The sequence below is a fragment of the Malaclemys terrapin genome, chromosome 7 (genome assembly GCF_027887155.1).
Source record: "Malaclemys terrapin pileata isolate rMalTer1 chromosome 7, rMalTer1.hap1, whole genome shotgun sequence".
Taxonomy (NCBI): domain Eukaryota; kingdom Metazoa; phylum Chordata; order Testudines; family Emydidae; genus Malaclemys; species Malaclemys terrapin.
In genome coordinates this window covers 24,781,564-24,809,366 of record NC_071511.1, presented here as the reverse complement: position 1 = coordinate 24,809,366, position 27,803 = coordinate 24,781,564, and the positions used below count along the sequence as shown (strand labels likewise).

At 46.0% G+C, this 27,803-nt stretch overlaps 1 protein-coding gene across 2 annotated transcripts in view; it reads right to left on the bottom strand.

Moving 5' to 3' along the window:
• Positions 1 to 9,182, bottom strand: part of DNAH12 (dynein axonemal heavy chain 12) — a 169,257-nt gene extending 160,075 nt beyond the window's left edge. For both annotated transcript variants that reach the window (XM_054036279.1, XM_054036278.1), the window contains exons 1-3: positions 9,013 to 9,182; positions 3,787 to 3,877; positions 3,433 to 3,459 (exon numbers count right to left, since the gene is read on the bottom strand). In XM_054036279.1, coding sequence (XP_053892254.1) covers positions 3,433 to 3,459; positions 3,787 to 3,877; positions 9,013 to 9,182 — 288 coding nt within the window. The remainder of the gene's footprint in view (positions 1 to 3,432; positions 3,460 to 3,786; positions 3,878 to 9,012) is intronic.
• Positions 9,183 to 27,803: the final 18,621 nt, after the last annotated feature.

The window sequence follows — 27,803 nt, the reverse complement described above, 5'->3', positions numbered from 1 at the left end:
GGGTGATGGGTTTGTTACCACCCACATTAAGACCTGAACACCTATGGATCTTAGACATTGACACTTACTTGACATAGGAAGTGTATGTAACACACTGGCTAAGTAGGTGTGATCAAGCCTCTTTCTAGTTTCGGACAGATGCTGGACTGTAGATTTGGGTCTGAGAGCAGAGTGGCTCACAGAGATATGCCTTGTCTTAAGAATAAGAAGTTATCCGCTCCATGATTTGCACATGTATATACACACATACACATGAATTTTCTCCTTAAAAACCAGGGCACAACCTCCATGATTCCCAAACCCTTTCATTTCCCAGGGGCTAGAACGTACCCTATGGCCTCAATTCAAAACCCGCTGATGTCAATAGAAGTCCTTCCATTGGCTTTAATGAGCTACTCTCTTTCTGAAACATACAGTACTTTCCCTCAACTCGATCAGGAAATGATAATTCCTATTTTGCCTCTAAAGCCACTGTGACACTAGTAAACCAAGTGCCAGCTCTGGCCAAAGCCGTAGACGTTAGCTAATAACTGACAAACTCATAGCTGAAAACCAAACCAGCTCACCTGTAGGATAGTTTTGATCAGCATAGGTCTTATAAGAATGTATTTAGAATACAGACTCTCAAATGTTTGTAAATTGCTGCATGCACTAATCTCACTTGTAATGTCTGCATTCCATGCTATAAGGAAATACATAAGTTTTGCTTTATAACTTTTAAAATGTTTGCTCTGAATTTGTGAAAGGAGGCATGGGAATTGTCCCCCCACCCACTTAGGAGGTTTATCGAGATTAAACAGGCCATTACAGAACATTGTGCACAAAGGATTGGCTAATGGCCCTATCACACCATGGAAATGCTAGGTGCAAGGGAGTTCATCTCATAGACTGGAAAACTAAATGTAAAAGATAAAACAGGGCCACAAGAGAATTTTTCATCTCTTTGCTGTTTGAAATCTCACAGGGCCAGCGGCTCTAAACTGAAGCAAGGGATTCCCCTGGATTATCACTGGGTTTGCCCTGAAAGACATTTTGAATTGACAAATGACTACAACTCTGTCACTCTTAACATTTAGATTGCAACTCATTTGTGTGTGTGTGTGTGTGCTTGCTTTAACCTGAGTGTAACCCCTTTGGGGTTTAGAGAGCATGGCCCCTTTAAATCTTTTTCCTAGCGGGGAGGGGGAGAGTGAGGAAAAAAGGAGGGAAACTCCAGGGGGTGACTCTGAAGCTGAGAGGGCAAGAGGGAGCAGCCCGCAGAGGCCCTCGCAAAGTGAAGCAGCAGAGAACCTGCCTGAAGCCTGGGAAGGACAGGGCAGCCGATCGGGGACAGCACAGGACAGGAGCCAGGAAGAGCACTGTGCCAGGGAGGAATCGCCCAAGGAGGACAGGCCGGAGCTGGACCCAGTATCACGGCTGCCCAGAGCTGTGAGTACTGGGGCTTGTGACTCTGCATTAGGGACAAGGAGGGAGGCTGTAGCTAGTTAAGTGGGGAGGTGGTCGCTCTGTGTGGCTTTGCAGAGAGCGGCAGAAGAGGACACCAGAGGGGTTTGTTGGGGGAAAGTTCACTGGTGCCAAAGATGACCAGGAGCACCCAAGACTCACCACTGGACTGGAACTTTGCTCAGGACTCCTGAACTCTGTGTGCAGACACATTGCCGGGTGTCTGCCCTATCAGACTGTGCTACCATGGGGCCCGTGGGGCCTTGGTTTGAATGCAACCCTGTTCTACTGCTCCCCCTATATTTCCCCTTGTTGTTTTTCTCCTCTCATCCCTCTGTAAATAAATATCTCCCTTTCTTATATCCATTGTGTGTATGTGTGTGTGTGTACGTACACACACACACACACACACACACACTGGGGGGTTTGGAAAAGGAGCCCCTGGGGTGGAAGGGATTTCTCCTGCTGCATTCCTGCGCACGCCTTCTCTTCGCCAGAGCTGCCTGCAGAGCAGAGTCCATCTTGGCCACGAGGGCGCTAAAGTTACACATAAATAACTTTCTCATTTCTTTTTCCTAGCTAATAAACCTTTAAATAGTTTAAGCATATGATTGGCTACAGGCATTGTCTTTGGTGTAGGATCTCGGGTATCAATTGACCTGGAGTAAGTGACTGGTCATTTTAGGTGTAAGTCAGTGGTTTTCAAACTCTTTTTCTGGAGACCCAGTTGAAGACAATTGTTGATGCCTGCGACCCAACGGAGGTATTGGAGGGGCTCAGGGCTGGGGCAGAAGGTTGGGGTACAGGAGTGAGGGCTGCGGGGTGGGTCCGGGAATGAGGGGTTCAGTGTGTGGGAGGAGGTTCTGGGTTAGGGCAGTGGTGCAGGAGGGGGTCAGGGTTCTGGGCTGGGGGTGCAGGCTCTGGGGTGGGGCCTGGGATTAGGGGTTTGGGGTGCAGGAAGGGCTCCGAGTTTGGGGGGGATCAGGGCTGGGGCAGAGGGTTTGGGTGCAGAAAGGGGGCAAGGCTCTGGGCTGGAGGTGCAGGCTCTGGGGTGGGGCTGGGGATGAGGGGTTTGGGGTGCAGGAAGGGGTTCCAGGTTTGGGGGGCTCAGTGCTATGATAGGGGACTGGGGCGCGGGGCTGGGGTGTGGACTTACCTTCGGTGGCTCCTGGTCAGCGGTGCAGCCGGGGTGCAAAGGCAGGCTTCCTGCCTGTCCTAGCACTGCAGACTGCGCTGCGCCCCATAAGCAGCCAGCAGCATGTCTGGCTCCTAGGCGGAGGTGCGCAAGCGGCTTCACGCAACTCTCACCCGCAGGCACCACACCCACCCCCAGTCCCCTTTGGCTGGGAACTGGTGCTTTGGGTGGGGGCAGCACGCGGGGCCCCGTGGCCCCCCTGCCTAAAAGCCAGACCCATTGCTGGCCGCTACTGGGGCACAGCGTGGTGTCGGAAAAGGCAGGCACTAGCCTGCCTTAGCTGGGCAGCATCGCCAACGGGACTTTTAAGTCCCAGTCGACAGTGCTGACCACAGCAAAGCGACCCAATGCCTTATATGCTGCGACCCAGTACTGGGTCTTGACCCAGGTTTGAAAAACACTGGTGTAAGTGACCATTTATCACTTAGTCCAGCTTGCCTGGGTAACAAGATAGGCTCTCCAGTAAGGGGACTGTCTGTGACTCAATGGTAAGACTGTTATAGTGATCCAGGAGTTCACATTTGTTACTTGGGTTGGTGAAATCTAATTGTAGAACATACCACCAGTTTGGGGTGTCTATCCCATTTTTAGCAGTTTGCCCTGAGGTAGGCACTCACGGCCATGAGCCACCCCAGACAGGATGACAGCCACATCTTCCAAAAGGCAACTGTTAGAAACTGGCCTAATTTAACACTATTAATTCCTCTCACACATGCAATTTCTGTATTACTTCAGCACAGGAATCATGCAGTATCTCTTGTGAGAAAAGTAGAATAGTAAACAATTTAACTCACTCTTCGTTTTTTTTGTTCACTGTTCATCTGTAAAAATAAAATGAAAATATAACAAAAACAAGTCACATATCAAAGTAAGAGTGTAAACAATTATAAGCCAAATCAGAAAACTAATACATTAATATAAATCTTGATTCTCAAACTGAATAAATATTATTGCTACTTAAGAGCTCTACCCTACAAACATGCATGCATCTATATATTGACTTCAGTGGAACTACTCACATGATTTAATGCAGGATTGGGCCCTAATTTGCTAAAACATTTGCAGATAAGAGACTAAATACATCAACAAGAATCAAATATAACGTGATCAAGATTAAACATTACAGCTGAAAGGAATTAAAAACTCACAGTAGAAGGTAGTTCTGGCTCAGGAGGTGTGGGAACTCTCTGATACTTTTCTTCCATGGTTGCTTTATAATCTTTTAAAGCCCGGTCAATTCTGAAGTATAGTTTATAGTTGTAAACAGTGTTAAAAACTTTTACACAATATTTTAAAAATAACATAATACAGTCATTTTAAAGTGCTGCAAATTCCTTTTTCATATTTACCAACTATTCCAACTCTATAGAGTAAGACTCTCCAACTTGTTCTCTCTTCTCTTACATTGTGAGATACCCATATCTCAATCACAATCAAAAGAAAATATTGTATGTTTGTGTGTGTATACATACATATATATATGTACACACACACACACACACACACACTGGACCCTCGCTAGAATGCGGGATTTGGGATCCATTCATGGTATTGCGTTAACGTGGGGACTGCTTTATAGCGGGGACCGCGTTAAAATGAATTGCAATTAAAGTAATTAAATTTGGGATCCATGCCCAGGACCACGTTATATGTGAATTCGTGCTATATAGACGCGCATTCTAGTGAGGGTCCGGTGTATATATATTCATTCTAAGTTGAACATGGTGAGTTAAACACCAGACTGATACCATGATTGATTTTTACTTCTACACTTTTCTTAAAGCATCTACAGTAGGTTCCAACCAACTGCGCTATGTCAATGACTGAGTGAAGTGAGATTCCTGAGGAAGTCTAATTGTATTTTTTAAATATGTTAAGAAGTGAAAAACATGCTCTCCTTTCTTCTGCATGAATTTATAAATTGAAAAACAAATAACTAAAATAATTAAATGGCCATTAGAAGAGTTTAGATGACTGATGTTGGCCTGTCATGTTGACCTTAGCAATCAAAACATTGCACCCCATTCTGCTTAATGTGAGTACACTGTACATTAACAAGTGAACATATATATGCAGGTTTCAGAGTGGTAGCCATGTTAGTCTGTATCAGAAAAAACAATAAGGAGTCCTTGTGGCACCTTAGAAACTAACAAATTTATTTGGGCATAAGCTTTCATGGGCTAGAACCCACTTCATCAGATGCACGGAGTGGAAAATACAGGAGCAGGTATAAATACAAGAAAAGATGGGAGTTGCCTTACCAAGTGTGAGATCAGTATAACGAGACAATTCAATTAACAGTAGGATACCAATGGAGGAAAAATAACTTTTGTAGTGGTAATGAGTGTGGCCCACTTCAAACAGTTGACAAGAAGGTGTGAGTAACAGTAGCGGGAAATTAGTATGGGGGAAATTAAGTTTAGGTTTTGTAATGACCCAACCACTCCCAGTATTTATTCCAGCCTAATTTGATGGTGTCCAGTTTGCAAATTAATTCCAGTTCTGCAGTTTCACATTGGAGTCTGTTTTTGAAGTTTTTTTGTTGAAGAATTGCCACTTCTATGTCTGTTATTGAGTGACCAGGGAGATTGAAGTGTTCTCCTACTGGTTTTTGAATGGTTTTGAATCAGGGGATCGTTCACCTGCACATCTATCATCACCTGCACATATGCCATCATGTGCCAGCAATGCACTCTGCCATGTACATTGGCCAAACTGGACAGTCTCTACACAAGACTAAATGGACACAAATCTGACATCAGGAATAATAACATTCAAAAACCAGTGAGTTGGCACAGTGAGTTTGTTAACAGTAGACATATAGTACAGGAGACGTGTCCTATTAGAACAATCCAAGAAAAATAGTCAATCACTATTAGACTCACGGGCAATAAGTTTGACATTAAAATTACATTTTAATATTTCCACCTAATGTATTCTTTGTTTGATTAATGTTGCATCATACTGTATTTAACATCAACAGTGCATTTCTTTAATTCTCATGTATTGGTATCACATTATAATTGGCCATCTAGTTTACAAATTAAAAGTCAAAATAGCAATAACATATTTGATTACAGTTAGCAAGCCCATTTTTAACATACATAACAGAACAAGGTCACTTTAGAGACTATATGAAATGTTAGAAATAAATCTGTGTTCCACATCTTAAATTTAAAATATTATATTTGACATTTATAAGTGTATCTATCAAAATTTCTAAATATATGTACAATACTAAAAAAAAAAATCACAATTTAGAAGAGACCATTTAAAAAAAAAATCACACTTCATCTGAAAATTATTCATCTATTATTGCTCAAGATTATTTAAAATTGAAAAAGATGAAAGAGGAAAAAACTGATTGTTGTCCATTCTTTCAGTTTCTTTATGTTAAGTATTTGACAGCTGTTTTACTGTTTCCCTGTGTAGGGCTTTCACAAATCAAAAAGAGAAAAATCATTTTACAAAGTAGAAAACATGATTATAAAATCCACAAACATTGGCAAGGGGACTCAGGGACAGGTGCAGTAACTGAAACTATTTTGAATTTCTTTTTAAAACTGACCAAGTTTCAGGTTTATAGTGCCCCTTTAAACAAATCAAAGGTATCATCTTCTCTTTCTCAACAGTACATTTACGCTTAACAAGAGTGGAATTAATGCTATTTTAAAGCTATTCACACAGTGTACAGTCTAAGGATAGGTATCAATATTTAAGCAGAACTCTCCACTGATGGCATGATTATGAAATTCTCTTGTAACACAGCTGCAAATAATGTATCTTAGGCCATCAATGACACTAAATATGTGAGGATCATAACTGACCTTATTTAAGGAGAATCCATTTAACAAGACAATTTAATATCATACTTCAAGAGAACCTTCTCAGCCTATCAGAATGCATGTCAGCAGTCATTTTATTGTATAATAAATTACCAATGTGACATAGTTAACATTCCGAGCATTCCAAGTGGCCTCACTCTGCCACTACAGATATTAGTGGAAGATCTGGATTTGGCTTCAGATGTTAAGAACTAAAAATGCAGGGGTTTAATTTTGTATTTGTTAAGCTTGTATTGTGATAGACTGAAAGACAGGCAGGGCAGGTTATCTTGCTCTCTGCTTGTAAAGCACCATGTAAATGTACGGCTTTGTATAACTGATTTTATAGTTATTAATAAAAATACCATTGCCTCTTTTCCTCAGTACTAATCCAATTCCCTGGTGCTAAACTACTCTTAGGCCTTGATCCTGCAATCTGGCCTTACACCAGTGCTTAGTTCCACTGAAGTCAATAGGACTCTGAACTAATGCAGGAATTCCCCCTGCATGGACCTTGTAAAATCCAGGCCTTATTTTATCTATTTAGGAATTGAATTATTTCCAAAGAAAACAAAGGGGGGGGGGGATATTTCTTAACTATAGTCTGCGTAAAAACAAAAATGTTTCGAAGTGTGAACATGTACGCGCATGCAATGCACAAAGATGCTGCATGACTCTTACTTTTAAGAGAGATGCATTAGGGTTATCCATGCAACTGAGTACCATCACTACATTTCACCAACATGGCTCCAATCCTACAAAGACGTACACAGGTGCTTAATTTTAAACATTGAATTGACATCAATGGGACTCACATGCTAAGTACACCTCTACCCCGATATAACATGACCCCGATATAACACAAATTCGGATATAACGTGGTAAAGCAGTGCTTGGGGGGGGGGGGTTCATCTATAACCCAGTAAGATTTTTTTGGCTCCCGAGGACAGCGTTATATCGGGGTAGAGGTTGTAAGTTAAGCATGTGCTAAAGACTTTGCTAGACTGGGGCCTTAGTCTCCATTCAATCATCTTGAGGCCATTATGTACTTGTCTATGCTTCTTAACCCTATAGATTTAGGTTAGATTGCTTCCTTTGCACCGCTTTATCTTCGATTAAGCAAGCAAACACACACACTTTCAATGCCAACACTACTCCCAGGGTAACCTGATAGGTGCGTTCTTAGCCCACATAATCCTTGAATTTATACCAACAGAGCAATTATCCTTAAAAACTTGCAGAAAAAGAAATATAGTAATTTAAAAGATAGTTGCAATTAATAATTTTCAAAAAAAAAACTTAGCAATAGATTTCCATGTTAATTTAGTTACCAGTCAGACCTACAAAAATTACATGAAATTACCCTTTCTAATGTTTTTGTAAATGCTTTTTCATACACAGGACTTGTAAAGCATTATTTGTGTATAATATTAATGTATGTAAATCTATGACTAGGGCTCCGTGTCTGTCACGGAGGTCGCAGAAGTCACAGATTCCATGACTTTCCGTGACCTCCATGATTTCTGCAGCGGCCAGTGTGGCTGACCCCGGGGCCAGCTGCTCAGGTAGCGCTGGGGCCAGCCACACCGGCTGCTGTTGGAGCGGCAGTGCAGCCAGCCACACCGGCCGCTGCTGGAGTGGCCCTGAGGACTACCCGAGCAGCAGCCGCTGCAACTGGCACCAGGGATCGCCCGAGCAGCGGCCAGTGCGGCTGGCCCCGGGGACTGTCCGAGCAGTGATCCTTGGGGCAGCCATAGCAGCCGCTATCTGCAGCCCCCAGCACCGGTCCCAGGGCTGCTGGAGCAGCAGAGGTCAGCAGTACCTGGCAGCAGTCCTGGGGCACTGGAGCAGCTGCCAGTCAGCAGCAGCCCCCGGCAGCTAGTGCGGCGGACCCCTCCCTAGCAACCCCCTCCCTAGCAGCGACCCCTCCCCCCAAGATTTAGTCTGGGGTATTTACAGTATAAGTAATGGACAGGTCATAGGCGATAAATTTTTGTTTATTGCCTGTGACCTGTCCATGACTTTTATTAAAAATACCCGTGACTAAATCATAGCCTTATCTATGAACCACCACAACAGGTGCACTCCTTTGGGACAATGCAAATCACTAAACCCAGAACAAAACATGCAAGAGCTGGGGCCAGAGCTTTCTCTATTGCGGGGACCCAACTACAGAACAATCTTCTAGAGGAGTTCCGGTGAATCGAGAGCCTAGCCATCTTTAGTTAACATTGCAAAGCCTTCTTTTTTGAGAAAACCTTTCCATCATAACTGACACTCATTCCCAATCCTCCCCCTTCACAAAGAAAACCCCTAAAGCTACCCCAGAGTTTTGATCCTGTAAAGGGGAAAGTGTCAGAAAGACTCCATGAAGTCCATTAGGGACCTTGCTATTGATTTTACATGGAAGACACTTTGATGATAATGGGTGGTAGCATAAAACTCTAAGAAAGAAAAAAGATTGTTAAAACCTCTCAGTTGCCTAGGAATGCAGTGACTCTTTAATCTGAATCTGAACATCACTTATTGGTTGAATTATATGAAACTCACACTATCTGATTAAGTGTCTTTTGCTGTTCCTTGAATCTTCGGTATTTCAGTAGTTTATTGTGTGTTGATGACACACCAGCTGTCGATGGCATAGGTAAAACTATAGGTGGCAAATGATTGTTCCAAGCCTCTTTATCAGTGGGTGGTGTCAATCTATTTGACAACGACATCTAAATGCATAATAAAACAAGAAAAATTTAATAGATTACTATATTAAATTGTACTTGCATGAGAAATAGAATGGGTTAGTCACAATAATTTCCATGATCTAGACACCAAAGCAACACAGGCTTCTACAATGGAAAGATAGGCGCCAACTCCGTGGGTGCTCCAAGGCTGGAGCTCCCATGGAAAAAAATTAGCAGGTGCTTAGCACTCACCAGCAGCCAAGCACCCTCCCAACCCCCCATGCCTCCCGCCCACCGACGGCCCCGCCGATCAACTCCTCCCACTCCTTCCCAGAGCCTCCCACCCGCCGTGAATCAGCTGTTCCGTGGCCAGCAGGAGGTGCTGAGAGGAAGGGAGGGGAGCAGGGATGGGGAGTACTTGGGAGAGGGGGTGGATTGGGGTGGGAAGAGGAGTAGCGGGGTCATGGCAGGGCCTTGGGGGAAGGGGTGGAGTTGGGGCAGGGCCTGTGGCTGAGCAAGAATTGAGCACCCCCAGGGAAAACTGGAAGCCGATGCCTGTAAATGGAAAAAACACTATACTGTATGTACTTAAATTCCAAAGTACAAAGGGATATTTAGGGTTCTATTCAGTCCTTGGTTCATACAAAAGAAAATAACTGGAAATGGTGAACGTGACTCTAAATGCTACATGAACAACTTGTTCTTTTTGTCTCAACTGATCTGTAAGTGAAAATCTTGGTTTTGGGCAAGGTTTCCAGATAAAGGCTTCTGGTAAATATGGTAGACCTGCCTCATCTCTGGCTTTTACTGGTGGCCCCACTTTTCATTCTGTCCTTCAGGTTTCCAACCTGTCAGCTACATCTCTGGATTTTCATGACTGGGCATCAACATTTTTTTCACTGTCTCCTGAATAGGCAGAGTGATGCTGGTAAACCAGGTCAAATCAGGGCCACAGCCCAGTTCACTTGTGTGTTAGTATCAAAAGCAACTGTTATATGTAAGAATGTATTCAGGCCAATTTACTTGCTATTAGGATAGATCAAAGTAATTGCTGAATGTATACAGGTGTATTCAGATCTTTAAACTTCATGAAAACTAATGGGTCGTTACTGTATTCTTCTTGGTTATCTATTCCTGTTATAACGTAACAGCAAACATTTACTGTAACTAAATTACCTATCAAAGAAATCTTGTGAAATGCTAATGAAGAACATAAGGACTTTAACAGAAAATGCTAATTTCAAAGCAAATGATCATTCTGTGTGATGATCCAGGGCAAGACTCTGAATGCATTCCTCACTATCAGTCATCAAAGAAAAAGCCCAGGTGGGTACAGACACTGTCAGCTGGCTTACAGTGTAAAGGGGCTGTAAATATGAATTAATTTAAAGATCCTTAATCTCTGGACTGCTAGGATTCTAACAGAGCAGAAAAACTGAACAAGAAGACAGAGATCCCCAGAATTAATCTGGGTTCAGAGTAGCAGCCGTGTTAGTCTGTATCTGCAAAAAGAACAGGAGTACTTGTGGCACCTTAGAGTCTAACAAATTTATTTGAGCATAAGCTTTCGTGGGCTACAGCCCCTTTTGGGAAACTGGCAGTTTATTAATCACGGCCACCATTTGGAATTACAAACTGTAATTATATTTTACCTGCTTTAATCTCTCATTCTTTTTTCTTAGCTAACAAACCTATAGTTAGTTTGCTACAGAATTGGCTGCCAGTGTTGTCTTTGGTGTAAGATCGGGAGTACCAATTGATTTGGGGTAAGTGAGTGGTGTTTTGGGACTGGGAGAAATCTGATATGGTGTTATTTGGTGCTCCTGCCATGGTCAGAAAACAGAAGGGATTTGTAAAGTTACTTGAAGATCAAATTGGCCACCTCACAATCAAATTTCACTGTATCATCCATCAAGAAAACCTGTGTGCTAAAATTTCTAATTCAGAGCTTAATAATGGGATGAATACAGTGGTGCGAATTGTGAATTTCCTTGTTGCTCGATCTGCTTTGACTCACAGACAGTTTCAAGCACTGCTAGAAGAGATGGACAGCGCTTATATTCCACTTCCACTTCACAGCAACATTTGGTGGCTAAGTCGTGGCAAGGTTTTGGTGCGCTTTGTAAAATGTTTTGATGCAATCAAGGCCTTTTTGTCCGAAAAAGGACAAAACTACCCTGAACTGGATGATGACAAATGGCTGTGTAAGCTCATGTTTCTAACTGACATCACCGCTCACCTAAACGAACTCAACCTCTGTCTCCAGGGTGCAGGGCAAACAGTTCTGGATCTTTATGAAGCCTGAAGGCATTTATTGTAAAACTAGCAGTTTTTTCTCAGGATATTCAAACTTCGACTTTCCGCTATTTCCAACACATAAGAGCTATCAACATGTTGCACTGTCAGTGCGGATGCGATTAGAATGTACATGCAAGAACTGGAATCAGAATTTTCTGACAGATTTCAAGATTTCCAGAGATTTGGCCCAATTCTTTCTTTTCTAATTAAACCTGAAAAGTTCAATGAAAGCGACTTGGATTTGTCTGTATTTCAGTGGATGGATGCTGAAGATTTCGAAATGCAGCTCATTCAGTTAAAAAGCTCAGAATCAGAGCTGACTCTAAGTTTTTTGCCGCCCCAAGCAAAACAATTTTTGGCTGCCTCCCACCCCAGCCCTGGGATCTCACACCGTCCCCCCCACCACCAGTGCCCTCCCCCACCCGCACCCCCTGCCACCCCAGTCCCTGGGCTCTCTCTCCCTCCCCCACCCCCTGCCGCCCCAGCCCTGGGCTCCCCCCAACCAGTGCTGACTCCGCCCACTCCCCTCTTGCCTCCAGCTGGTCCGGCGCTGGCAGGGTCAGGGTAAGCAGTGGGGCTCCCGGGCCGCACCTCAGCCCAGGGTCCCTCCAGCCAGGGCTCCCGCCTCCAGGACCGATGGGACTCGGGAGGGCAGACCCGGGGGACCGCCCCGAGAGGGGACTGAGGAGCCGGGGCAGGGTAGCCCCAGAGGGAGCAGAGCCCCGGAGAGCGGGACGCAGGCCCCGCACGGCAGCGCCCCGGCCTCTATGGCCCCGCTGCTGCTTCTGGCTGCCCTGCCGCAGTCCCTGGATAGCTCGGGCCACTTTGTCCAGCCCCGGCTGCAGCGCTGGGGGGTGGCCGCCATGCGGCACCTGCCGGCAGCTCCCTGTGCCCCGCGGGGCAGCCCCCAGTCCAAGTGTCCCCTGCTCTAAGCCTGCCCGGCCCAGCCACAAGGTGCGGGCCCTGCTCCCCCATGGCATGAACCACAGCGGCCCCAGGGCGCCCCCCCACGCATGACGTGGTGCTGCTGCCAGGGCCGGCTCTAGGCTTTTGCCGCCCGAAGCAACAACAACAACAACAACAAAAAAGATGGCCGGAATGCCGCCCCTGAAAATGTGCTGCCCCAAGGACGTGCTTGGTTTGCTGGTGCCTAGAGCCGGCCCTGCTCAGAATTGTGGGCATCAAAGTTTGGAGATCTGCAGAGTGCACTTGAAACTACTGAGAGAGATCCTGGGGCCTGTATTCTGACCTGCTGGATGTCCCTGCCAGTGAAATTTAACTGTTTGAAGAAAATTGCGTTTGCAATGCTTTCAGCATTTGAATCCACATACCTGTGTGAACAGGTATTTTCACACATGAAATCTGTCCTCTGTCCCTCTTGGAGCCAGTTAACAACTGATCACTCAGAAGCCTGTGTGCAGCTTAGGCCTGGTCTACACTATGACTTTAATTTGGATTTAGCATTAAATCGAATTAACCCTGCACCCGTCCACACAATGAAGCCATTTATTTCGAAATAAAGGGCTCTTAAAATCGATTTCTGTACTCCACCCCGACGAGCGGAGTAGCGCCAAAATCGATATTGTCATTTCGAATTAGGGTTAGTGCGGCCACAATTTGATGGTATTGGCCTCCGGGAGCTATCCCACAGTGCACCATTGTGACCGCTCTGGACAGCAATCTGAACTCGGATGCACTGGCCAGGTAGACAGGAAAAGCCCCGCGAACATTTGAATTTCATTTCCTGTTTGCCCAGCACAGGAGAGCACAGGTGACAACAGAGAGCTCATCAGCACAGGTAACCATGCAGGCCGATAATCGAAAAAGAGCACCAGCATGGATCGCTATATGGGGAGAGTATTCAGTGCTAGCTGAACTTCGTTCGAAAAGACGAAATGCCAAAACTTTTGAAAAAATCTCCAAGGGCATGATGGAGAGAGGCCACAATAGGGACTCAGATCAGTGCCGCGTGAAAGTCAAGGAGCTCAGACAAACCTATCAAAAAACAAAGGAGGCAAACGGTAGCTTCGGGTCAGAGCCGCGGACGTGCCGCTTCTATGCCGAGCTGCATGCAATTCTAGCGGGGGGCGCCACCACTACTCCACCTCTGACCGTGGATTCCGAGGCGGGGGTAATCTCCTCAGCTACACCTGAGGATTCTGCGGACAGGGAGGAGGAGGAGGAGGAGGACGATGAGCTTGCGGAGAGCACACAGCACTCCATTCTCCCCAACAGCCAGGATCTTTTTCTCAGCCTCACTGAAGTACCCTCCTAACCCTCCCAAGCCAGTATCCAAGACCATGACCCAATGGAAGGGACCTCAGGTGAATTTACCTTTTAAAATATAAAACTTGTTTTAAAAGCAAGCGTTTTTTAATGATTACTTTGCCCTGAGGACTTGGGATGCATTCGCGGCCAGTACAGCTACTGGAAAAGTCTGTTAACGTGTCTGGGATGGAGCGGAAATCCTCCAGGGACATCTCCATAAAGCTCTCCTGGAGGTACTCCAAAAGCCTTGCCACAAGGTTTCTGGTCAGTGCAGTCTTATTCCATCCTCCATGGTAGGACTCTTGACCGCGCCATGCTTGCAGCAAGTAATCTGGTATCATTGCATGACAAAGCCTGGCAGCATATGGTCCCGGTGTTTGCTGGCATTCAAGCAACATCCTTTCTTTATCTTGCTGTGTAATCCTCAGAAGAGTGATATCGCTCATGGTAACCTGGTTGAAATACAGGAATTTAATTAAGGGGACAGAGGTGGCCATTCCTACTGGGCTGTTTGCCTGTGGCTGAAAAGAAATCCTTCCCTGCAGTTAGCCAAGCCCGGGGGGGGGAGGAGAGGGGGAATTGTCCCTGAGCTTTTCGCGTTTGGCTAGCAGGGATCTTCCCTGATACCAGCCACATGGTCGGGGGGGAGGGATAAAGCGATCATCCCAGAGAATTGGATGGGGGGGGGTTAGTTTGTTTTCTGCTGCTGAAGGTTAACAGGAAAACCGCAGCAGTCAACGGGCTTTGCTTGGTATGTGGGAAAGGAGGACGCAGAAGCCGAAAGACAATGGCTTACCATGGCCGCATGCAAGCTGAATTCTGTTGCCCGGACCTGCGTCTGTGATCTCTAACACCAAAGCCACAGGCACTCAATATTAAGATGGAAAATGCGACCTTGTACTGAAATCACATGTGCTATGTAATGTGAATAGTGTTGTTCACCATGAAAGAGTATAAGCATTGTTCTGTAAAATGTATCATTTCAAAAACTTCTTTCCTTTTTTTCAACCCTCCCTCCAGCAGCTGCAAATTTTTCAAGCCTCCCTCCTCCGTTCCAAAGGCTATCTCAGATAAGGCGGCGGAGAAAGAGGACGCAAGACGAGATGTTCGCGGAAATAATGGAATACACCTGCAATGAAAGAGCTCATTTGAATGAGTGGAAGGACACGGTATCTAAATACAGAAAAGATGCCAGTGAACGTGAGGTCATGAGGGATGCTCAAGATGAGAGATGGCAGGCTGCAACACTGGGGCTGCTGCGTGATCAAATGGACATGCTCCGGCGTCTGGTGGAGCTTCAGGAACGGCAGCAGGATAACAGACTGCCGCTGCAGCCGCTGTATAACCTCCCTCCCCCCCTCACCATGTTCCATATCCTCCTCACCCAGATGTGTAAGAACGCGTGGGGGGAGGCTCCATACACCCTCCCACTCCACCCCAGTGAATTGCCCAACCAAAAGGCTGCCATTATATTGAATTTTTTCAGTGGCCGTTTACTTCCCTCCTATCCTCCTCCCAAACCTCACCCAGGTTACCCTGTCTGTTCGCTCCCTATGTTTATAATCAATTAATAAAGAATACATGATTTTTAAACGATAGTGACTTTATTTCCTTTAAAAGCAAGCTGTGATTTAAGGGGGGAGGGTGGTTTGCTTACAGGGAATGAGTCAATCAAGGGGGTGGGTTTTCAACAAACAGAACTTTCACACCATAGCCTGGCCAGTCATGAAACTGGTTTTCAAAGCTTCTCTGATGCGCAGCACTTCCTGGTGTGATCTTCTAATCGCCCTGGTGTCTGGCTGCGCATAATCAGCAGCCAGGCGATTTGCCTCAGCCTCCCACCCCACCATAAAGGTCTCCCCCTTACTCTCACAGAGATTGTGGAGCACACAGCAAGCAGCAATAATAATGGGGATATTGGTTTGGCTGAGGTCTGAGCGAGTCAGTAACGAGTGCCAGCGACCTTTTAAATGGCCAAATGCACATTCTACCACCATTCTGCACTTGCTCAGCCTGTAGTTGAACAGCTCCTGACTCCTGTCCAGGCTGCCGGTGTATGGCTTCATGAGCCATGGCATTAAGGGGTAGGCTGGGTCCCCAAGGATAACTATAGGCATTTCAACATCCCCAGTGGTTATTTTCTGGTCCGGGAAGTAAGTCCCTTGCTGCAGCCATTTAAACAGATTAGTGCTCCTGAAGACACGAGCGTTACGAACCCTTCCCGGCCAGCCCACGTTGATGTTGGTGAAACGTCCCTTGTGATCCACAAATGCTTGCAGCACCATTGAAAAGTACCCCTTGTGGTTTATGTACTTGGTACCCTGGTGCTCCGGTGCCAAGATAGGGATATGGGTTCCATCTATCGCCCCACCACAGTTAGGGAATCCCATTGCAGCAAAGCCATCCACTATGACATGCACATTTCCCAGAGTCACTACCTTTCGTAGCAGCAGCTCAGTGATTGCTTTGGCTACTTGCATCACAGCAGCCCCCACAGTAGATTTGCCCATTCCAAACTGATTCCCGACTGACCGGTAGCTGTCTGGCGTTGCAAGCTTCCACAGGGCTATCGCCACTCGCTTCTCAACTGTGAGGGCTGCTCTCATCTTGGTATTCTGGCGCTTCAGGGCAGGGGAAAGCAAGTCACAAAGTTCCATGAAAGTGCCCTTACGCATGCGAAAGTTTCACAGCCACTGGGAATCGTCCCATACCTGCAACACTATGCGGTCCCACCAGTCTGTGCTTGTTTCCTGGGCCCAGAATCGGCGTTCCACGGCTATAACCTGCCCCATTAACAGCATGATCTCCAAAGCACCAGGGCCCATGGTTTGATAGAATTCCATGTCCATGTCCTCATCACTCTCGCCGCCACGCTGCTATAGCCTACTCCTCGCCGCCTGGTTTTGCAGGTTCTGGTTCAACATAAACTGTACGATAACGCGCAAGGTGTTTACAATGTTCATGACTGCTGTCTTGAGCTGAGCGGGCTCCATGCTTGCCGTGTTATGGCGTCTTCACTGTTCACCCAGGAAAAAGGCACGAAACGGTTATCTGCCGTTGCTTCCCTGGAGAGGGGGGGAGGATGTACCCAGAACCACCCGCGACAATGTTTTTGGCCCCATCAGGCATTGGGATCTCAACCCAGAATTCCAATGGGCGGAGGAGACTGCGGGAACTATGTGATAGCTATGGGAGAGCTACCCACAGTGCAACGCTCTGGAAATCGACGCTAGCCCCGGTACATGGACGCACACCGCCGAATTAATGTGCTTAGTGTGGCCGCGTACATTCAACTTTATACAATCTGTTTCCAAAATTCAAATTATATAAATTCGGATTAATCCCGTAGTGTAGACATACCCTTAAAGTATCCAAATACGTGCCAGACATTGGAAAACTCAGCAAGGAAAAGCAAGGCCAAGGATCACACTAAACTGATAAGATCTGCATTTTAATTTAATTTTAAATGAAGCTTCTTAAACATTTTAAAAACCTTATTTACTTTACATACAACAATAGTTTAGTTATATAATATAGAATTAATGAGCGAGACCTTCTAAAAATGTTAAAATGTATTACTGGCATACAAAACCTTAAATTAGAGTGAATAAATGAAGACTTGGCACACCACTTCTGAAAGGTTGCCGACCCCTGGTCTAAAAGATATCATCAAAGATGCTTAGTTTTGCAGTTCTCAAACTATGGATTTTTGTCTCCAGAAATAACATGCTTATTAACAGCAAAAATGTTTTAAATAAATAAATAATATAGAGAGGTGAGAAATAACAGACCTCAACCCTATTGTCCCTCTGCAAATTTGTGTACACAGAGTCAATCCCTTACCTCTTTCTAAAAATTCAAAATTTCAAAAAGTTCAATAAATATAAGATTGTTGGGGGCGGAATAGATCTGGACAAGGAGAAGAAGTGTGGAGATAAATATGAGAAGGGAGGGATAGGTAGTAGAAACAAAAGTGAAACTGTTTTGAGCAGCATATTCCAGAAGTCTTGAGGTCTTTCTGAGTGTAGCCTTCATTGATTTGAGATCTATCATACCATTCTTTCACTAGAAGGGAAAACCTATAATGGCAGCAGGCCGTAAAAGAGACCCAGTTTGGGAATAAGAACCATTCAAGAAATAAATGTTTGCTGATGATATTTTAAAGAAAGTCACACCAGTGAACTGGTGGAAGTCACATAAGCACTTGAATTCAAAGACTGTTGAAGTGATAATCTCACTTTTAACAGCAGTATCTTCTTCTGCCAGTGTAGAAAGAATATTTTCTTCCCTTGGACTAATTCATTCCAAATTGAGAAATTGTTTGAGACCTGAAAAAGCAGGAAAGCTTGTTTTTATTTTCCAGATTATGAACAAACAGGAAAATGAAGGTGAAGATGACTGAGTAAGCTGCAAAAGCCAATGTTTTAAGTATCTCATGTTGACCTGGCTGACACAGTCGATTTAATTTTTGTTTCTTTTTTAAATATTTTATTTAACTATTCTAGTTAAAAACAATTTTAACAAAAAACAAACCTGATTAAAAAAAAACTTGAATGTTTAACTAAATTCAGAAATTCATATGCTTGTTTTGTTAAAATGTTACATGTTTGCTGTTGAAGAAAAAAATCCAGAATACACAACATTGTTGTTTTAGTTAATAAAACAATTTAAATGTCTGTCTGGTGATGTTTTCTTCCTAATACAGCATGGCAAGAAAATCCTCCAAATATTAATGATTAACCTGTTGAATTGGAGATAGTTCACCTCCCAATTACTTCATAAATATCTGCTTCAATTGCCTTTGGTAAATGAAATAACCAATCATTCATTTTCTGATATAGCTGTAAAACTAATCTGAAAAGTTTTCAAAGTAAATCACTTTAAAAACGTATAGTGTGTACCTTCTAAAAATGAAACCTGTATGTATCTCTGAGTTGTGAAGAATATGTATTAAGGTTATAACAACCAACAAGAATGCACTTTTATGTAGAAATCCGTGATTAAACTGAGTCTTCCTGACTAGTGATTTAAATAATGATTTTCATCAATTTGATTTAAATGATATCCACCCTGCTTGGAAGAGACTAACTGCAGATTCATGCAATTTTTCAGAGGATATCATTACCTGGTTGTAATGGACTATTTTTCCAAGTACCTAGAAATAATGTACTAGAAAGACATAACATGTCCCAGTGTTACTGAGAACCGGACGTGCACTTTTGCTCTCTTCGGTATTCTAGACCAACTAGTGACAGACAACAGACCACAATTTACTGCAGAAGAGTTTATCATTCAAAATGAAATATGATTTGGACCATATTACTAGCAGCCCACATTATGCACAAGTGAATGGCTGAAAGAGCTGTACAGACAGCCCCCCAAAAAATCCTACAGCAGGAGGATCCATTCCTTGCTCTTCTGAACTACAGATCAACACCGATAACAGCTACTGGATACAGTCCAGCACAACTCCTGATAGGAAGACAATTTGGAACTACTGTTCCAACTCTGGGAAAGAACCTATCTCCAAAGTGGTCATATATGAAGAGAGGACCAAAATAAAAAGCCAAAAAGATCTTATGAACACTTTTATAATAGATGTCAGTTAGAGAACTGCCTGGCATAGAACCTGGTGACTGTGTCACACTGGATGAAGAAAAAAAAAATGGACAACTCCAGCTGCTTTAAAGAATTCATCACCCAGATCCTACATGATGAAACCAACTATGGAGAGTTCAACAGAAACTACAGACATATTCAGTTTGTGCCTCAGAAAGATCAACAGAGCAAACTGTACTGGTGGTAGATGCAGAACAAGAAGATGATGACTCAAAGATTCCATACCGACCACAGCCCGTCATTGCAACTAGTGGATGACCAAATTGTAACATGTTAGGGTCGTGTAATTAGAAATGATTCAGAGACAGTACAATTCAGAGATATTTAACAGACTGATCCATACTGAACTTTAAAGATAGCAGAAGAGTGTAAATTTTGTAAATGGTAGGAATGTAAAACTTAAGTGGGGAAATGGAATGTTAAACTACATTCTCCTGTTCAGCCACTAGGTGGCGCCATATACAACATACCTTACTGAAAAAAGAAGAGGAGTACTTGTGGCACCTTAGAGACTAACAAATTTATTAGAGCATAAGCTTTCGTGGACTACAGCCCACTTCTTCCACGAAAGCTTATGCTCTAATAAATTTGTTAGTCTCTAAGGTGCCACAAATACTCCTGTTCTTTCTGCGGATACAGACTAACACGGCTGCTACTCTGATACCTTACTGAAACTCACAACAGCAGTTCCTGGCAGTGCATGATTAAGGCCTAGTCTTCACTTACCGGCTGGTCCGGCGGCACGCCATCGATGTTCTGGGATCGATTTATCGCGTCTGGTTAAGACGCGATAAATCGATCCCGGATCGATCCCGGAAGTGCTCACAGTCGGCGCCGGTACTCCAGCTCGCCGAGAGGAGTACGCAGCATCGACGGGGGGAGACTTCCTGCCGCGTCTGGACCGCGGTAAGTTTGGACTAAGGTACTTCGAATTCAGCTACGTTATTAACGTAGCTGAATTTGCGTACCTTAGTCCGATTTGGGGACTTAGTGGGGACCAGGCCTTAATGATCTTACAGTGAATGCATATATTTCTCTGGGAAGGAAGCTCTGTAGGCAGTCCATATCTAGTATAAGAGGTTGACATGCAACCTACTGTGTACAAGGTGTACATGACATCTGCCAATGCTGATGTTTACTTACACAAACAGAGACTATTTATTTTCTTTTTTTTAGCAATTTCAAAAGACAGGAAGACAGACAGACAGGCAGATGCTAATTAGCTTCCTTGGGACTGGTTGTACCTCTGCCTCAGCACATCCAATTCATGCCAGCCTAAGAGCAAAAGTGAGGGTCCTGAATTCTGATGCTCTGCTTCTACACACGTGCCTGTCAGCACCATGCCAACTTTGCTTATATGATATACCTTTCTCCATTTGTTTGTCCCGCCCCCCCTTGTAGACTGTAAACTCTTCAAGGCAGGGACTCTGTATAGGCACAAATGAGAAGACAAAACTAAACACACACACACACACACACACACACTTCTAGCCTCACTTAATGAAAATCAAGTTATACATAGTTAAACAACATATGCTGAAATATTTTGAAATCAGGGGATCCAATGTAATTGGTTTACTAGTCTGCACATTTAATTCACATTTTGCATACTCTACAGCTTTGTGTTCCACAATGTACAGAGCATGCAAAATCTAAAATAGAGTATAAATGGGTGGCACGGTTCTGCTGATCCACAGTTAGTCCACAGCATAAAATTCTGCTGATTCATTGTACCAGATGTCTAATTAACTCCATCCAAGCTATAAAGCAGTGGCTCTCAACCTTTCCAGACTACAGTACCCCTTTCAGGAGTCTGATTTGTCTTGGTACCCCCCAAGTTTCACCTCACTTTAAAACTACTTGCTTACAAAACCAGACATAAAAATACAAAAAAGTGTCACAGTGTGCTATTACTGAAAAATTGCTTACTTTCTCATTTTTACCATGTAATCATAAAATAAATCAATTGGAATATAAATATTGTACTTACATTTTCAGTGTATAGTATATAGAGTAGTATAAACAAGTCATTGTCTACAAAATTTTAGTTTGTACTGACTTTGCTAGTGCTTTTTATGTAGCATATTGTAAAACTAGGCAAATATCTAGATGAGTTGATGTACCCCCTAGAAGACCACTGCATACTCCCAGGGGTACATGTACCCCTGGTTCAGAACCACTGCTATGAAGGATGTGAAAGTGGCTCTCTAGGGAGAGGAAATTAAGACACAGGAGGTCCTAGAGACAAACCTTGTGGAAAGCAAAACTCAGGGACACAGATTAGACTGAGGCTTATGTTGTAAAAGACAAAGCCAAGCCACAGGATGGTGATGAGTGAGTTTCGACAGTAACTCAAGGGCTAAGGCTGGGTCTACACTACCCGCCTGAATCGGCGGGTAGAAATCGACCTCTTGGGGATCGATTTATTGCGTCCCGTTGGGACGCGACAATCGATCCCCGAATCGACGCTCTTACTCCACCAGCGGAGGTGGGAGTAAGCGCCGTCGACGGGAAGCAGAGGTCGATTTTGCCGCCGTCCCTACAGCGGGGTAAGTCAGCTGTGATACGTCGAATTCAGCTACGCTATTCACGTAGCTGAATTTGCTTATCTTAAATCGACCCCCCACCCCCGTAGTGTAGATGTAGCCTAAGTGTTCTAATGAGGACAGGGAAGAGACTCAAGCTATGGAGGGGAGGAGAAACAACTCTGATGACATGAATACAGGATTAGAATTTCACTGCAAGATCAAGCAGTAAAAGAAGCTAGACTATAATGGAGTAAGCTCTTTGGCACGCACAAATTCAGGCTTAAAAGCAGAATTGGAAATGCAGAAAGTTACCATCAAAGTACATTTATATAAAACCAACATCCCCTATTCCCCCCTCACATTTCCCCCATATAAAAGTCTGTAACACTCCCTGCCCCCTGCCACGGGGAAGGCAGCACGCCCCCCTCATTTACTGCTGCCCCACCACGAGCACCAGGCCCTGGGGAGGGCGGCACAGGCTGTAACAGCCCCTCACCCGCTCCCTGCTGGGAGGGCGACACAGCAGAGAAAGGAGGGGTGGTCCCTGTCCCTCTTCACCTCGCTCCGCTGCCTGGACCCCAGAAGGGGCCGGGGGCTCGTGTCCCTACAGGGGCAAACGGGGCCAGAGCGGGCCTGGGCGGTTGCAGCAGCGGCGGCAGCGTCTTGCTCCTCCGAAGGCTGCGCTCGCTGCCAGGATCAACAACGCGGTTGCCATGGCGACAAGTGCAGGGCCGTTCCCTCAGTGGCGGCCCGAGAGAAGAGAGCGAGCGGCCTCCAGCTTCAGCCAGCGGCAGCTCGCGTCGTGCTTGTTACCGGAGCCAGGCGTCGGGGCGGTGAGGGGAGAAGCAATGACAGACGCCGGGGGAGCGGAATCAGACATGCACCAGCTGTAACTTTGTTTGCTAAACAAGTGCATACAGAGAATGTGCCAGCTCCATGCAAATGATTGGGATTCAGCAGCTTCTTCCAACCCCTAAGTCTGCAGCTACTTTACGGGATCCCATGCCAGCAAAGCCCCTTTATGGCTAAAGAACGAGGAGTCCTTGTGGCACCTTGGAGACTAACAAATGAATTTGGGCATAAGCTTTCGTGGGCTAAAACACACTTCATCGGATTCATGCAGTGGAAAATACAGTAGGAAGGTAGATAGATAGATAGATAGATAGATACACACAGAGAACATGAAAAAATGGGTGTTGCCATACCAACTCTAACGAGACTAATCAATTAAAGTGGGCTATTATCAGCAGGAGAAAAAAAAACTTTTGTAGTGATAATCAGGATGGCCCATTTCAAACAGTTGACAAGAAGGTGTGAGTAACAGTAGGGGAAAAATTAGCATGGGGAAATAGTTTTTACTTTGTGTAATGACCCATCCACTCCCAGTCTTTATTCAAGCCTAATTTAATGGTGTCCAGTTTGCAAATTAATTCCAGTTCTGCAGTTTCTCGTTGCAGTCTGTTTTTGAATTTTTTTTGTTGAAGAACTGCGACTTTTCGGTCTATAATTGAGTGACCAGGTAGGTTGAAGTGTTCTCCGACTGGTTTTTGAATGTTATAATTCTTGACATCTGATTTCTGTCAATTTATTCTTTTGCGTAGAGACTGTCCGGTTTGGCCAATGTACATGGCAGAGGGGCATTGCTGGCACATGATGGCATATATCACATTGGTAGATGTGCAGGTGAACGAGCCTCTGATGGTGTGGCTGATGTGATTAGGTCTATGATGGTGGCCCTTGAATAGATATGTAGACAGAGTTGGCAACCGGCTTTGTTGCAAGGATAGGTTCCTGGGTCACTGTTTTTGTTGTGTGGTGTGTGGTTGCTGATGAGTATTTGCTTCAGGTTGGGGGGCTGTCTGTAAGTGAGGACTGGCCTGTCTCCCAAGATGTGTGAGAGTGAGGGATTGTCCTTCAGGATAGGTTGTAGATTCTTAATGATGCGCTGGAGAGGTTTTAGTTGGGGGTTGAAGGTGACAGCCAGTGGCATTCTGTTACTTTCTTTGTTGGGCCTGTCCTGGTGTAGGTGACTTCTGGGTATTCTTCTGGCTCTGTCAATCTGTTTCTTCACTTCAGCAGGTGGGTATTGTAGTTTTAAGAATGCTTGATAGAGATCTTGTAGCTGTTTGTCTCTGTCTGAGGGATTGGAGCAAATGCGGTTGTATCTTAGAGCTTGGCTGTAGACAATGGATCATGTGATGTGGTCTGGATGAAAGCTGGAGGCATGTAGGTAAGTATAGTGGTCAGTAGGTTTCTGGTATAGGGTGGTGTTTATGTGACCATTGCTTATTAGCACTGTAGTGTCCCGGAAGTGGATCTCTTATGTGGACTGGTCCAGGCTGAGGTTGATGGTGGGATGGAAATTGTTGAAATCATGGTGGAATTCATCAAGGGCTTCTTTTCCGTGGGTCCAGATGATGAAGATGTCATCAATATAGCACAAGTAGAGTAGGGGCGTTAGGAGACGAGAGCTGAGGAAGCATTGTTCTAAGTCAGCCATAAAATTGTTGGCATACTGTGGGGCCATGTGGGTACCCATAGCAGTGCCGCTGACTTGAAGGTATATATTGTCCCCAAATGTGAAATAGTTGTGGGTGAGGATTAAGTCACAAAGTTCAGCCACCAGGTTTACTGTTACATTATCAAGGATACTGTTGGTGTAGAGGGCTCCTACATCCATCTTCCAGAAAACACCACTCTGGCCACTGTGGATGTAGAAGCCCTCTACACCAACATTCCACACAAAGATGGACTACAAGCTGTCAGGAACAGTATCACCGATAATGTCACATTTGCAAACTGGACACCATTAAATTAGGCTTGAATAAAGACTGATTGTGGATGGGTACACAAAGTAAAAACTATTTCCCCATGCTAATTTTTCCCCTACTGTTCCTCACACCTTCTTGTCAACTGTTTGAAATGGGCCATCCTGATTATCACTACAAAAGTTTTTTTCTCCTGCTTATAATAGCCCACCTTAATTGATTAGTCTCGTTAGAGTTGGTATGGCAACACCCATTTTTTCATGTTCTCTGTGTATATATCTATCTTCTTACTGTATTTTATACTGCATGCATCCGATGAAGTGGGTTTTAGCCCACAAAAGCTTATGCCCAAATAAACTTATTAGTCTCTAAGGTGGCACAAGTACGCCTCTTCCTTTTTACTGATACAGACTAACATGGCTACCACTCTGAAATCTGTCTTTATGCCTAAAGATTCTTAAACAAGCCTCACCAAGAGAGAGAATGTGACAAACTGGGTCTGTTCTTACTGTGGTGTGTGAATGCTGACAGGGGAGTGTTGCTAGGATAGTCTGCATTGCGGAATGGGAGTCTGCCCAAGGGCAAATACCTGAGCCTGTAACATGAGAACCCAGGAAGGGGTTGGAGGCCAGGTGACTCCTGGGCCCGGAAAACTGAACAAAGGCTGTGGGAGGGGTCGCTGAAGGAAGGGTTTTGAAAGCTGGGTGGTGAGATGGTGGGGAGGCAGAGATTGCTCTGACCTCCCAAGGGGGGCTGGGATGCCCTGGGACCCCAAGATGGACCTAACTGAGGGGGTCCCTGTTGTCTGTGCCTGCAAGACCTGTCTTGGACTGTATTCCTGTCATCCAAATAAACCTTCTTCTTTACTGGCTGGCTGAGAGTCATGGTAAATCGCAGGAGGCCAGGGGTGCAGGGCCCTGAGTCCCCCAATACTCCGTGACAACTGGTGGCAGCGGTGGGATCTACTGCACCCCGTGGACGGCGCTTCCTGCAGTAAGTGACTGGGGAGCAGTAAAATGAAGGGGGATTGACGGGAACCAGGCGTGCTGGAGAGTGAGAGAGAGACAGTTATTACCCCTGGAAGTGTGTAACCAGCGAGAAGGACTTTTGCGGTAACAGGGTCCCCCGGGGGGATCGCAGCTAGTGGTCCCAGGGGCGGAGGAGTCTGCAGCTTGACCCTGGCAGAGAGGTGGTGACCTTGAGAAGGGCTGGCACACTAGGGGTCTCCCTGGGAACTGTGGGGAGCTGTGAGCACACAGGCCGGTGAGTGGCCAGCAGGAAGATGTATGCCAAGCGGCTTAAAAGCGACCTGGTGGAGCTGTGCAAGCAGAGGGGGCTGCGCAGTGGGAGGCTCACCAAAGAACAGCTCATTGCCCGGCTGGAGGCGGAAGATAGCGCAAATGAACTGCTCCCTGTGTCTCAGGGAAGCAGCCTGGCAAATGCAGCGCAGGCACCAGAGTCTGTCCCAGCTGGGAGTGGTCAGCCGGCTGCTGAGGGCTCCCCGAGACCCCTCCTTCCTATGCCTAGGGGAAGGGTGGGGAGGAACCCAGCAAATACCGAAGGCGCCGTGACCCCCCAGGCCAGCAGGGGATCCTCCCGGCGAAGCTCGCCGGCCAGCAGAGGATCCTCCCGGCGAAGCTCGCCGGCCAGCAGAGGATCCTCCCGGCGACGTTCGGCATCCGTGAAGCGGAATTGGCTGGAATGGGAGAAAGAGCTAAAACTGAGAGAGCTGGAGAATCGTGAACAACAAAGACAGAGGCAGCATGAACGGAAGAAGAAAGAGAGACAGAGACAGCATGAAGAGAAACAGCATCAGCCTGAACAGGAGAAGAAAGAGAGACAGAGACAGCATGAACTGGAACTGGCGAAATTAAAGGGCAGCGAACCCCCGGCTGCGGTGAGTGAGGGGGGACCCAGGACTGCACGGAGCTTTAATAAGTGCATCCTGGCCCCACGCAAGGAGGGGGAGAACATGAATGACTTCCTGGAGGCCTTTAAGACGGCCTGCGAGCTGCACCGGGTTAATCCCGCGGACAGACTCCGGGTCCTTACCCCCTTACTGGACCCCAAAGCCGTGGCATTGTACCGCCAACTGGGAGAGGCAGAGAAAGGGGACTACGAACTATTCAAAAAGGCCCTGCTACGGGAGTTTGGGCTAACTCCTGAGATGTACCGGAAAAGGTTCCGGAGTCAGGATAAAACCCCTGAAATCTCATATCTGCAACTAGCCGTCCGCATGGAAAGATACGCCAGCAAGTGGGCTGATGGGGCCCAGACGAAGGAGGACCTGATTAAACTGCTGGTACTGGAGCAACTGTATGAGTGGTGCCCATCCGACCTGAGGCTGTGGTTGGTGGACCGAAAGCCAGAGAACCCGCGACACGCAGGGCAGCTGGCCAATGAGTTTGTAAAAAGCCGGTCAGGGGGTGGCAGGGAGGAGCCCCAAAGAAACAGGCCCGCCGCGATGCAGAGAAAGAGTCACCCTGGGACCTCCCAAAGGGGGAATATGGGGAATCCCCTCCCACGGGGAATGCCCAGCGTCAGGGACAACCGACCGGCTCGAGGGGACCCACAGGACATGAGCTGCTATTACTGCGGCCGAAAAGGCCACGTTCGGGCCCAGTGCCCCAAGGTCAAGGACAGACTGAGCAGACCGAACCCGCACAGGGTTAACTTGGTAGAGGCCCAGACGGACGAGGGGCAGGCTTCTCACGCAAGAGGGGCTGGCAGCTTATCAACTGCTCAAGAAAGAGAAGGGCTCCAGGCCAGCTCCTCTACGGGGCTGGATGCCCCAGACTCAGGGTTTTTGGTTTATACGGTGGGCGCGGGGCTGTCCCTCCGGAGAAAGTACCTTGTTCCCCTGGAGGTGAATGGGAGGAAGGTCAATGGATACTGGGATACGGGCGCAGAGGTGACGCTGGCCCGGCCCGAGGTGGTGGCCCCAGATCAGGTGGTGCCCAACACCTACCTGACCCTGACGGGGGTGGGCGGAACACCAGTCAAAGTGCCCGTGGCAAGGGTACACCTGAAGTGGGGGGCCAAGGAGGGCCCCAAGGATGTGGGGGTACACCCGTATTTGCCCACTGAGGTATTGATGGGGGGGAACCTGGAAAACTGGCCAAGCAACCCCCAAAGGGCACTGGTTGTGACCCGCAGTCAGAGCCGGCGAGGGGCACTGCGCC